General features: G+C 33.4%; 1 protein-coding gene across 2 annotated transcripts in view; it reads left to right on the top strand.

The window, feature by feature from the left end:
* The window catches only part of LOC137628896 (uncharacterized), a 20932-nt gene extending 9035 nt beyond the window's left edge, over positions 1-11897 (top strand). For both annotated transcript variants that reach the window (XM_068360157.1, XM_068360156.1), the window contains exons 3-7: positions 2229-2293; positions 3891-3991; positions 4267-6433; positions 6760-6822; positions 11336-11897. In XM_068360157.1, the coding sequence (XP_068216258.1) occupies positions 2248-2293; positions 3891-3991; positions 4267-6433; positions 6760-6822; positions 11336-11355 (2397 nt within the window). In that variant the 5' untranslated portion in view covers positions 2229-2247 and the 3' untranslated portion in view covers positions 11356-11897. The remainder of the gene's footprint in view (positions 1-2228; positions 2294-3890; positions 3992-4266; positions 6434-6759; positions 6823-11335) is intronic.
* The last annotated feature ends 816 nt before the right edge of the window (positions 11898-12713 follow it).

Raw genomic sequence — 12713 nt, 5'->3', positions numbered from 1 at the left:
TATATATATATATATATATATATATATATATATATATACATATATATTCATATATATATATATATATATTATATATATATACTGTATATATGAATATAAATATATATATATATATATATATATATATATATATATATATATATATATATATATGTATATATATACATATATATATATATATATATATATATATATATATATACATATATATTCATATATATATATATATTATATATATACTGTATATATGAATATAAATATATATATATATATATATATATATGTATATATATATATACATATATATATATATATATATATATATATATATATATATATATATATATATATATATATATCGTTATTGGCCTAATACAAGCTCTGATTTTATATATATCATAAAAAGTACGTTAATAAAGATTAGACTCTGGTTGACTCGAAACATGATAGCTTGTTACGTATTCAATATGTTGTCTCAGTTTTGTTCGTTTTTAAGTAGATTCATATCCTGTAGCTTAACAAAGCAGAGAACTATTCCATTAAACCAATAGCGAGGATTAAGTTATTGTAATTACGTAGATTTATTCGATAAATAAAATTTTTTATCTAAAAGATCAATAATTGGCTGTGTAGTTTCCATTTATCCAGTTGTAAGGTAAAAAATTATATATATATATATATATATATATATATATATTTATATATATTATATATATATATATATATATATATATATATATATATATATATATATATATATATAGACTTAGAATTAGAAAAAAACTAAAAAAAACATTTTGAGAGTGCAGACCTCCGTCACGGCAGCTTATTTCTCGAAACCAGCTTCCCATTTCCAGAATCAATTAAGACCGTAGGCGTATTTGAAGTCTGTGACAACCATGTGCGAACTTGGGGTTAATGTTAGGGTTAATTCAGTCGACCTTTTGCTCGACCTTGACCTTGACCTTTGACCTAGGGCTTTCAAAATTGAATCCCTTTCACGTCTTAGCATAAAAATGAATCCCTGAATGTTTCACTAATCTATGAGTAAAAATTGTGGCCAGGAAGTTGTTCACAAATTAACAGACATTCGGATAACTTCGTTGGTGGAGGTAAATATTAATAATAAGCATAAGAATAAAGATAAATAGAAGAAAGACAGAGATGATGAGAACGGAGTATGCAATGGAAGATGAAATATCATTGGAAGGAGAAAGGATTAATGAGGTAGAATCATTTAAGTATTTAGGAACTATGATCTCCGATACAGGGTCTTTAGAATTAAAGTTTAGTGAAATATTGAAAAAAGCTGATCAGACAATGGCTAGGTTAAGTAAAATTTGGAAATCAAATCGCCTGAAATTACATTTAAAAATCAGACTATATATCAGTTTAGTGAGATCAGTGTTACTCTATGGACATGAGTCATGGTATGACAATGAAATAATCCCCAATAGATTTAGTAGATTTGAGAATAAAGTCCTCAGAAGGATATTGGGAGTTGAATGGTAGGACAGGATTAGAAATGAAACTATATGAGAGATTACTCGAGTGCCATGTGGATGAGATCATGATGAGGGGTAGATGGAGATGGTTTGGGCATGCTCTTCGCACTTCCCAAGAGAGATTAGTTCACCAAACGTTCAGCTGGGCTCCAGAAGGCACTAAAAGAGTTGGAAAGCCTAGACCTACATGGCTGAGAGCAATGAAACGTGAAATAGGAGATGATGAACGGAGAAGTATTAGATTAAAAGCTCAAGATAGAGACTGTACCAAACGTGTGTCACACGATCGTACATAGTAACGACATTTCATTTTGTGTATATATCATGCTTGTATCTTCGCTCTCCCCTCGCACAAATAAGGACCTGAAATAACATGTCTGTTTTTTCTCACCGTTAACTGTCAACCGGTGCGGTGTCGGTTGAACGTGAAATTGCCTGTTATGTTTTTCATGCCCTTTTTGCCTGAAGTTTATGTATATATAAACGAATGTTCTGTAATAAAGTTTACTCAGTTGTTTTCCTCCTGCCTTTGAGTCACAACTTTCTCTCGGCTCGTCACAAGACGCCTGACGAAATCTAACCAAAGACCTTTGCATTAATAGGCGTAGGAGGAGATGATGATGATGATGTTGGTGATGAAACCTCCACCATGACTAATGACATGATTCTTGTTAGATGGTGTTTTATAATATTAATGTTAATTTCTTTATTCTTTTCTTTCAGATAAATTAATATAGAAGACATGATGAAGTCAATCGTCTTGCTGTACTGGGTAACAGTAATCCAAGGTAATTATATATATCAATTACATATGAAAAAAAGTAATTTTAATTCAATGTAATCTAGTCTCCTTCAGTTACAGATTACTTTAATGTAATAAAGCAAATTTTTATTTTAAGTAAATTATCTGAATTAATTGTTATTTAATAGAAAATATTTTTTATCATATCTATGAATAATGTTTACATGCATGAAACTTTATTCTATTTAAGAATGTAAGTAATTAAAAAAAAATGACGGCTAAATATGTATAGATATGCACACACATCCCACGTCTCCATGGTATGACGACGCCCTCTCCCCACTATGTATATATAAATATATATATATATATATATATATATATATATATATATATATATATATATATATATACATATATATATATATACATATATATATATATAAATATATATATATATAAATATATATATACATATATACTTATATATATATATAGATATATATATATATATATATATATATATATATATGTATATATATATATACAGATATATATATATATATATATATATATATATATATATATATGCAGATATATATATATATATATATATATATATATATATATATATATATATATCTGCATATATATATATATATATATATATATATATATATATTTACTAATGCATACACAAATGAAATTTGTATATACGTGTATATATACCTATATGTATAAGCGTACTTGCATAATCACATGTAGATTTGTATTCAGTTACACGTATAATTATGTGTGAGAGATATGCTGGAACCGATGTGAGTGGCTTTATTAACATATGGGAAAAACCAAACTAGAAACGATATAGAGATCTGAAAACGTGGGAAATATAGATCCAGTTAGAGAGAGAGAGAGAGAGAGAGAGAGAGAGAGAGAGAGAGAGAGACCTAGTTCACTGCTTAAGCAATGGGGCCAATTGGCTTCCCCTCCCGGGGATCGAACTTTACTCTTTGCTTTGTTGATCTGTGATATGAGGTGGAGGTGTGAATGGAGCAGTGACTTGTATCTTGTTTTATCTTCAGCCATCTTCTTTTACGGGTGACTATACAATACTCAACTACTCTTCACACACACACACACACACACATATATATATATATATAAATATATATATATATGTTTATATACATATATATATGTATATATATATAAATATATATATGCATGCAGTAAATATATCTATATATATCTATGTATATATATATATATATATATATATATATATATATATATATATATATATATATATATATATGTGTGTATATATATGTATATATATACACATACAGTATATATACTTAAATATCTATCTATACATATGTATGTATGTATATATATGTGTATATATATATATATATATATATATATATGTATATATATATATATATATATATATATATATATATATATATATATACATACAGTATATATATTAAATCGACCTGTTTAGAAAAGTCTAAAAAGTAAGACAATGAAGATGCATTGTTAATCTCTTCAATTTTTCTCCATTTTTCTTCCATTCCTGACTGACAGCAGAATGATTATTAACAAACTTAAGGCAAAATGATATCTTTCTTTATCAGGACCTGCAAAATCACAGCTGATGGCTGACCTCGAAGATCCGGTGACGTATCCGGGTGCATTTGCAGCAAACAGACCGCCAGTCCATATACCAAATGATTCTGTAAGTTTGACAGAATTCTCTCTGTTTTTTTAATCTTTTCCATGTTTTGTTGGTGGTTATGTTTTGTTCATTATGTTGTATTTCATTCAATGCAGCATTTTCAGATATTTTAAGTTTTTTATATATATAATTGACATTATTCTATATTCTCTTATGGACTTGAATATTGAGTTTTGAAAAATGTTATAGTTATTTAACGCTTCTTTAAAGAAGGTGTTTCTTGTTTTCTTTTTAATGGTCATATTCTATTAAATTAACTCATGAAATCTTTCCAGGATATATCATCAGCGTCAAATTCCTCTGAACCAGTCTTCGGTGATCACTCGCACAAGACCGCTAATTCAGCAACATCGTCCACGAAGTCAGAGATGGTCTTCTCCAGTGCAAATTCCAATGGTTTGGACCCATCGCAGCCTTCCTCTTATAGGATTGAACACACTTTGGGTTCTATCCTAACCTCTCTGACTCCTAGGGCGGAAGGCAGGTCCTTTCCGCCTCGTTCAGAATCCAGCACTGGGGCAACCTTTTCTTCTCCGGTCAGGGGTGATCTTCCCCTGGACCTTGATTCAGAAGAGAATACGGACGATGAAGTGATCGATTACCATTTTCTTGGTCCATCCCAGAGTATGCTCTTTGGGCCTCTACCTGTTTTGCCCGACACATCGACGAATGATGAAGATTCAAGAAAAGATTTTCCAGAACTCGGGGATGAGCAAGTCGATGATGACTTGCCTACGATATCGCCTATGAGCTCATCTGAGATAAAGGACATCATAGATGTTGGGAATCTGTTAGAGGCTGATCCAGATTTCTTAAACTTGGCTGTTTCAGGCGAAGAGATTTCTGCTTTGACCACAACACCATCACAACCAGAACCACTACCAGCCCAGCCGCCAGCACCGTTACCAATTACAGTGTCTCCAGCCACTGAAATTGCTTCCAGAAGTCTCACTAATCCAGTAGCATCATTATCATTGGATAGCCATCACAACGAATCTAAGGAGTATTTCGACAGTATTACAGGCTTTGGTCACTCGGTGACCACAACAGAACTCCCAGAGGTAATAACCGTCTTCACGTCTTCCCCTTTACAGCTCCACGACAAGTGGACCTGGTTCCACTTGATATTGAGAGGAGACTGCCATTTTGTCGATCTCAGACACTCGTACATTCTTTTCTACGATTTTGTAAAATCCCTCTCGGCCCTCTTGCTTTACAACAGGGAGCACATCATTGTCGATTCCATGACGTGTTCCGGAAGGAGAATGACAGTAAACATGTCGATTGATTCAATATATTACCCAAACTGTGAAATGGACCTCCGAACTCTTCTGTCACACAGAAATCTCAGGGTAGACCTCCACAATGCTTCATTCTACATTCACTCCTACGAAACCAAGAGAACCCTTATGTTTGAAACAAAGGAGGATACCAACGAGAAGAAGGACCCGTATGTTCTCTATATAACTCTAGGAAGTGTCGGGATATCTCTGATCTGCATCATCTTTGCAGGCGGACTGTTTGCTCTGTATCAGTGCATTGCCATGAGGAAGAACAAAACAATCCAGACGGACATTGGGCCCAGATACAGGGGCGAGTCCCCTAGGAGTCTCTGCCCGAAGTATGAGATTGACCAGAGTATGAGTTTCTCTGATCAAAGGACCTACAGTGTGAACATGTATAAAAGCTACACTGACTTGACCGCTCCTGATCTTTACAGTCACCTGGGATCGCCAAATCATACTGACCAGGAGAAGGAAAAGGCGCCAAATAAAGCAACAATACTGACTAAGATTCCCAAGGAAAAGACCAAGAAGAAGAAAAAGAAGAAAAATAACACAAGCCTCTATGGCCTCAATGACTGCGAAACTTACCAGGAATTTTGGTCGGAGAGCATCACGAAGACAAATGAAGACTATATGACCGTCCACAATCTGAATACGATGACTTCGTCATTCAAAACAAACGTCATGGAATCGGACAAAGACAGTCTGTATCCTCTACTGAAAAAGAAAATGCCAATACCTGTGCCAAAGAAGCCTTCAAAGGATGACTTCCCTCTTCCCCCTCCTCCTTCTCACCCTCCACCACCTCCCCCTCCGACCACTTGTCCCTCATCCCCAGCTATCAATAAGGGCGTCTTGGAGCGCATGGACCAGCTCATCAGTGACACCTACTCCAACAGCTCCCCCGATATCACGAGTAATGGCTACTCAAGGTCGTACTCCAACACCACAATCAACTATTCCAGCGCATCGTCTGCTCTCTTCCCTAGCGTTCTAGCGAGCACCACCAACGTCAGCTTGGATTCTTCCAAGAAGAAGAATCCAACAACGAAGGCCCCAGATCAAACGAAACCTTCAGCTGTGGCTCAGAAGGCACCACCTCCTACGACGAGCTCTTCGGCGGATAATTTATGCCTGACAAGGATAACCTTTATGGGTATGGATAATCCGTCCTTTAGGCTAGAGACAGATATGTGACTAGATGGCTCTTACTTTTTGAATATTTATAATCATCTTATTCGCTTTTCATATATTATTTAAGTAATATAAAAAGATATGATCAATATGATTTACATCTTGAATGGAAAATTAAAAAAAAAAAATCTCTTGTAAAACCCTAAGTTAAAATTGTAAGGTTATTTAATATGTATATAATAAATATGTACATTTCTATGCAAATACATAAATATTCTTGTACTATTCTCAAAGATAATAAGTTGTTGAGTTCAAGCTATGATATTTCTACCTCCATTATCTCACCAGAAATGTGCGTTTGGCCACAGCATTCGAACCCTCAGCTGGCTCTAGAAGCGACCCAGAGTAAGGGTATGTAAGTCCTCAAGGGACATCCATATTAGCGTAGTCTTAATAGAGGCTGTGAATGAGTGAAGTCCAAAATATTTAACATGCTCTGCCCATAAGCATCGTGATTGGCCGCTACTCAAATGGTCTTTTATTATGCAGTGGTATGCTTTATCTCGTTACTCCTCTGTTCTGGCAGGCGATATATACCTGGATGTGTGCGCATACCAGCCGTGTGGGTCACTATTAAAGTTTCATAGTTACCTATAATCTATCTTAAAGTTATAATTATGTTTACATGAAACAGCTGTGAGAAGCTGGCCATCTATCACGTTTCTCCGTGCGGAAATTGTTAAAGATTTTGGACTGCACCCAATGGAGATCGAAGTTCTGACGTCAGCTGTTTCTGGCGCATGCGTAGTACGAGATCAGCTATAGTATATATATGGGTATATAGAGTCTAGTCTGCGAGACCCTAAGAGTTGGCTGTAATACACCACCATCAGTGCCTATAGCATTTAGTATAAGCGTATGGAAGTACTGTAGAGCTAGAACTAGCCTTGGTTATTGCATGGTGCTGATGAAAGAAAAGGAAATTTAAGCATAATTAAACTCCAAATGTAATAGTCAGTAGGTCGAGGTTAGTGGCTCCTCAACATCCAGATTTTTTTTCATTGTTAGTGTCTCTTTAACGCTAAAAGAATTCTTGAAATTTTAAGTGTGATTCTTAATTGCAAATTTACTTTAGAAAAACACATTCGATCTGTTTTTTCTTCAATTGCACAAAAGATTAGCTTGTTGAGGCAGACTTAAAAGCTTTTTGGTGATCAATCTATCCTCAGGAAATGTTTTAATTCATTCATTCTATCTTATTCCGAGCTTGTCTTCAGCTTCTGACTCTCATCTACAAAACTTGTGATTTATTAATTTCCTGATTCCAGATCTTGATATTGATCTATGGCACCGTCGTACATTTAGTTCTTAATGCATATTGCATAAGATCTTCATAATTCTGACCATCCATTGCATTCAGATCTTCCAAGACTACCATCCTTTAAGTAGAGCTAGGCATGCAGTTAATTCTAATAGTCTTGCCTTCCCCATCATGAGACTCAATACTACACAGTATTCTAGAAGTTTTATTCCAGCTATGACCAGAAAATAGGGATGTCCTCTTAATCTGTATCGGTTGAACTTCAGAAGTTCAAAATTGCTGCCAATGCTCATTTCATAGTTGAAATATGATTTAATTGTTTAATGATGTTACTGATCTCGATATATTTTATATTCTTTTTTTATTTATCGTCTATAGTTTATTCGTTATTTCTCCATTTTCTTTCCTCATTGGACTACTTTCTCTGTTGGATTTCTTAGGCTTGTACTATAATAATAATAATAATAATAATAATAATAATAATAATTATAATATTAATAGTAACAATAATAATAATATTAATAATAATAATAATAATAATAATAATAATGATAATGATGATAGTATTAATGATAATAATAATAATGATAATGATGATAGTATTAATGATAATAATAATAATGATAATAATAATAATAAAATAGAGCCTGATCCGCTAGAGACACCTGTAGTTTGTGCATGCGTAGAAAAAATTTTATTTCTCTCTCTCTCTCTCTCTCTCTCTCTCTCTCTCTCTCTCTCTCTCTCTCTCTCTCTCTCTCTCTCTCTCTCTCAACTACAAGGATCTGAATTTCCTTCCTGGATTCTGCTTTCCAGGGTTTCGCGAGGCGGGACTATAGCTTCCAGTTGTTAATTTGGTTCCCGATAAATAAAAAAAAAAAACACACAAGATGACAATCACATGGATGGCCATAACGAGAGAGAGAGAGAGAGAGAGAGAGAGAGAGAGAGAGAGAGAGAGAGCATGTCAATACTGGAAATAGGGTGGTAATGACCGTAGCAGCTGTGGCGACATGTTGAACAGATGAATCAATCAACCATAGGGAAGTGATAGTGAAGTTTAGCCACTGAAGAGAAGTTGATCCATAGGCAAATTAAGAGTGAAATTTATTCGTCCTTGAAGCTGAATCTCTGTCTTACATGATAATTTAAAAAAAAAATTCTACTATTATTATTATTATTATTATTATTATTACTTGCTAAGCTACAACCCTAGTTGGAAGAGAAGAATGCTATAAGCCCAAGGGCTCCAACAGAGCAAATAGCCCAGTGAGGAAAGGAAACATTAAGAGTAACATTAAAAATATTTCCCATATAAACTATAAAACAAGAGGAAGAGAAATTAGATAGAATAGTGTACCCTCAAGCAAGAGAACTCTAATCTAAGACAGTGGAAGACCTGGCACAGAGGTTATGGCACTACCCAAGACTAGAGAACAATGGTTTGAGGAAGACTTTGGTGTGGGATGAAATTATAACAGGTAAAATTATACTTCAAATAAATTATAATCTAGATAAATTCTATCAGACAAAATTATGATGTTAAGAATTATAACGGAGAAAATTATATTAAAAACCAATAATGGACAAAATTATGATAGTCAAAATTACAGCATAAAATTATATATGAGAAATCGTAACAGACAAAATTATAACAGTAAAAATCATAACACAAAATTATATATAAGAAATCGTAACTGACAAAATTATGACAGTCAAAATTCTAGCGAAAAATTATGTAAAAGAAATCGTAACAAACAGAACTATAATTTGAAAATCTTAACCCACAAAATTAATGCAGTCAAAATTATAATTCTGCGTATTGGAACACAGAACACGGCCCTTGTTGCCAATGATTTTAGATAACTGGTGTGGAATTTAGAGGCAAAAATCATAAAAATGAACTTTTGAGACATTCTTCTATAGGCCATCCTTTCACTTCTCTCCTTTCGCTCAAACTAAACTCCTTAGCTTTGGAAGGCCCAGTGTGGAGTCTTGGACCAGGGAGGGCCAGGCAATGCCTGCTGATGACTAAACAGGTAGACCTATAGGCTTCCCCAAAAGCTCCATCCTTAGCTCACAAGCATGGGGTGAGGTTGCAGACACTAAAGGAGCTAACGATTTTGAGCGGGACTCGAACCCCAGTCTGGTGATCACCAGGCAGAGACGTTACCAATAGGCCACAACAGGATGTGTTGTACGATGCTAGCGATATTTTTAGATTTATTCCAGAAGCAGGTCTTCTGAAAGCTATTTAAATTTTAAAAGGATGTTTTTGATTTTATGGTTTTAAGTTGTATTTCCTCTTATTCTTTATGATATAAAACGATATTGGCGTCAATGAGGCTGAATCACAATGTCAGATACACAAAATCAATCAATCAATCTATCTACAGTACTCCCACTGAGTACCCCTTACTCAATAGGCCAGCAGTACCACTTACCTTCAAACAACTCGTAAGGGCTGACTGCAGTGTTGCCAGATGGGTTAGTCTAAAAATCCCCTAAAGTCATGATAAAAAATCCCCAAAACCACCCAAAAATCCACATTTCCACAAATATATTTTCTTCTGATCCTTCAGGCTTTACAAATAGAGAAATTACTCACTATTCTTCATATAAGTGCAAGTAAACTAATTGCAACAATATAAAGGTTTACTCATCTTTGTTTCTTCTTCATAGAAATATGTATAGAATATCCATATCAGAAACCCAAAATCCCCATATCTAGGGATAAATCCCCATATCTGGCAACCCTGGCTGACTGTAGGCAAAACCCCTTGTTCAAAGTTGATTTCTGACACTCTGACGACGATGCACCTGCACGAAGCTTCTTGGCTCTTGAATAAAAACAATAATATTCCCACTGAGTGATTATCATTTTCTTTCATTTCTCAAAAAATTAATTTGAAATGATATAATGTTAGGAAGATGGACTCTAAATTCACAGGCGAAAACAACAACACAAAAGAATTGAGCAACGTCCGCTACAAGTGGCTAGTTTTATGCATGGTATATGAAGATCTCTTGAAAATATATTTTTTCTTCATATTTATTATATATTATACCATATACCTTTTAGAAAATTAGTGTAGGCATGAAAGATAATTTTCTAGTTAGCGATATCTGCAAATAAAACCGCAACTAGATTTTAGATGTCTGTAAAGATGTTTATATAGTTAGTCAAATCAGTAACTATAGTTACGCAGCCTGTGGTTACTGAACTAGTCTCATTGACAAAAGTATTAGATAGTTGCTTGAATAGAGAATAGAACTATTTATGCAAATAATAAGTTCACTGTATTATATATATGGTATTAATTGAGAAATATTTCAATATTAATACTGGTTTTAATACTTTTTAATAAAAAAAGATAATTTCTAATAACTTTGTTTTCTAAGACCAAAACAAAATCAAATTAGATAACTGACCACCTCGGGTGACTGTTTGAATAACTTGTGAAAAATGAATAATTGGAAAAAAATAGATAATAGCAAAAAATCTATCATCTAAATTAATAATCACTTCTTTCAGAATCTTTAAGTACAAGAACCACATAATTCCAATACTATTTTCTGTAATTCTTCTTCTCTTCCTTTCAGACCATCTTCACCTGAAGTAACTTTAACATGACTTTCGAAAGTTAACCATCTATCAGATAAAGTTCTATCTTGAGACTTCGCGTCTTGGCTCAATGACTTACAATGATTTGGTTATGAAAAAATAAATTCAACTGCTTTTCCTTGATAGATTCACTGGTCTAATATTATTTTTACTTTTTAATCTACAACCCTAGTTGGAAAAGCAAGATGCTATAAGCTCAGGGGCTCCAACAGGAAAAATAGCTCAGTGAGGAAATGAAACAGAAAAATAAAATATCTTAAGAAGAGCAACAACATTAAAATAAATATCTCCTATATAAACTATAAACTCTTTAATAAAACAAGAGGAAGTGAAGTTAGATAGAATAATGTGCCTGAGTGTACCCTCAAGCAAGAGAACTCTAACCCAAGACAGTGGAAGGCTATGGTACAGAGGCTGTGGCACTACCCAGACTAGAGAACAACTAATGCTTTGATGTAAAATAGGTTTTCATTGTAGACTAAACAGTCTAATGGATATGAGAGCTGTCTAAATCAAAAACCTTTTATGGCACTTGATTATTATTATTATTATTATTATTATTATTATTATATTTATTATCCAAACTAAAACCTTAATTGGAAAAGCAGGATGCTACAAGCACAAGGGCTACAACAGGAAAAAGCAGCCCAGTGAGGAAAGGAAATATGAGAATAATGCACTTTGTAATTAAAAATTTAACAGACTTATAAAATTGGCACTCCACTATCTCACTCCTTTTTATCAATTCTTAATCATAAGTTTATTTAAGATGACCTGATTTAGTTTACAAAAAGATATGCTATATAAAATGGCACTTTTGAGTTGGATTTAATAATAGTGATAGAAAGATATTAACCACTGAACGAAGATCAGTTGATTGGAACTTCAGAGAAAATTACAATTAGTTATAATCTCTCTATGAAAATTATGAAAAAATATTTCTCTTATCTTATCATATGTAAATAAAGAAAGTTTATACAGTCTAAGGTCACATAGTGAACCATTAATGTTCACGAGAACGGTCACCCATCCAGCCACTGACAACGTAGTTCACATCAGATAAACCTTATGGGTTATTATTCCAAGGTCTGATGTGCTCAGTAAGTAACATTGATGTGTTGGTTTATTTCTGGTAATCTGGTGTGACATGCTAATTTTAATAATGTGAAATAAAATAAAATGTAGAAAAAATATGCTAAATATTTAGATATGCAAAGTATTTATGCGTAGCTACACAACTCTGTTAGAAATTTGACGTAAAAATGGTAAAATGTCCTATACTAAAAGTTGCCAGGCACCGTTTGAAAAACGGATATATTGGAGTTAAGGGGTGATATTACGGTCACCAACCCGTAA

Source organism: Palaemon carinicauda, chromosome 36, assembly GCF_036898095.1.
Source record: "Palaemon carinicauda isolate YSFRI2023 chromosome 36, ASM3689809v2, whole genome shotgun sequence".
Taxonomy (NCBI): Eukaryota; Metazoa; Arthropoda; class Malacostraca; order Decapoda; family Palaemonidae; genus Palaemon; species Palaemon carinicauda.
Note: the sequence above shows the minus strand (reverse complement) of the source record. Positions and strands in the feature narration are given on the sequence as shown.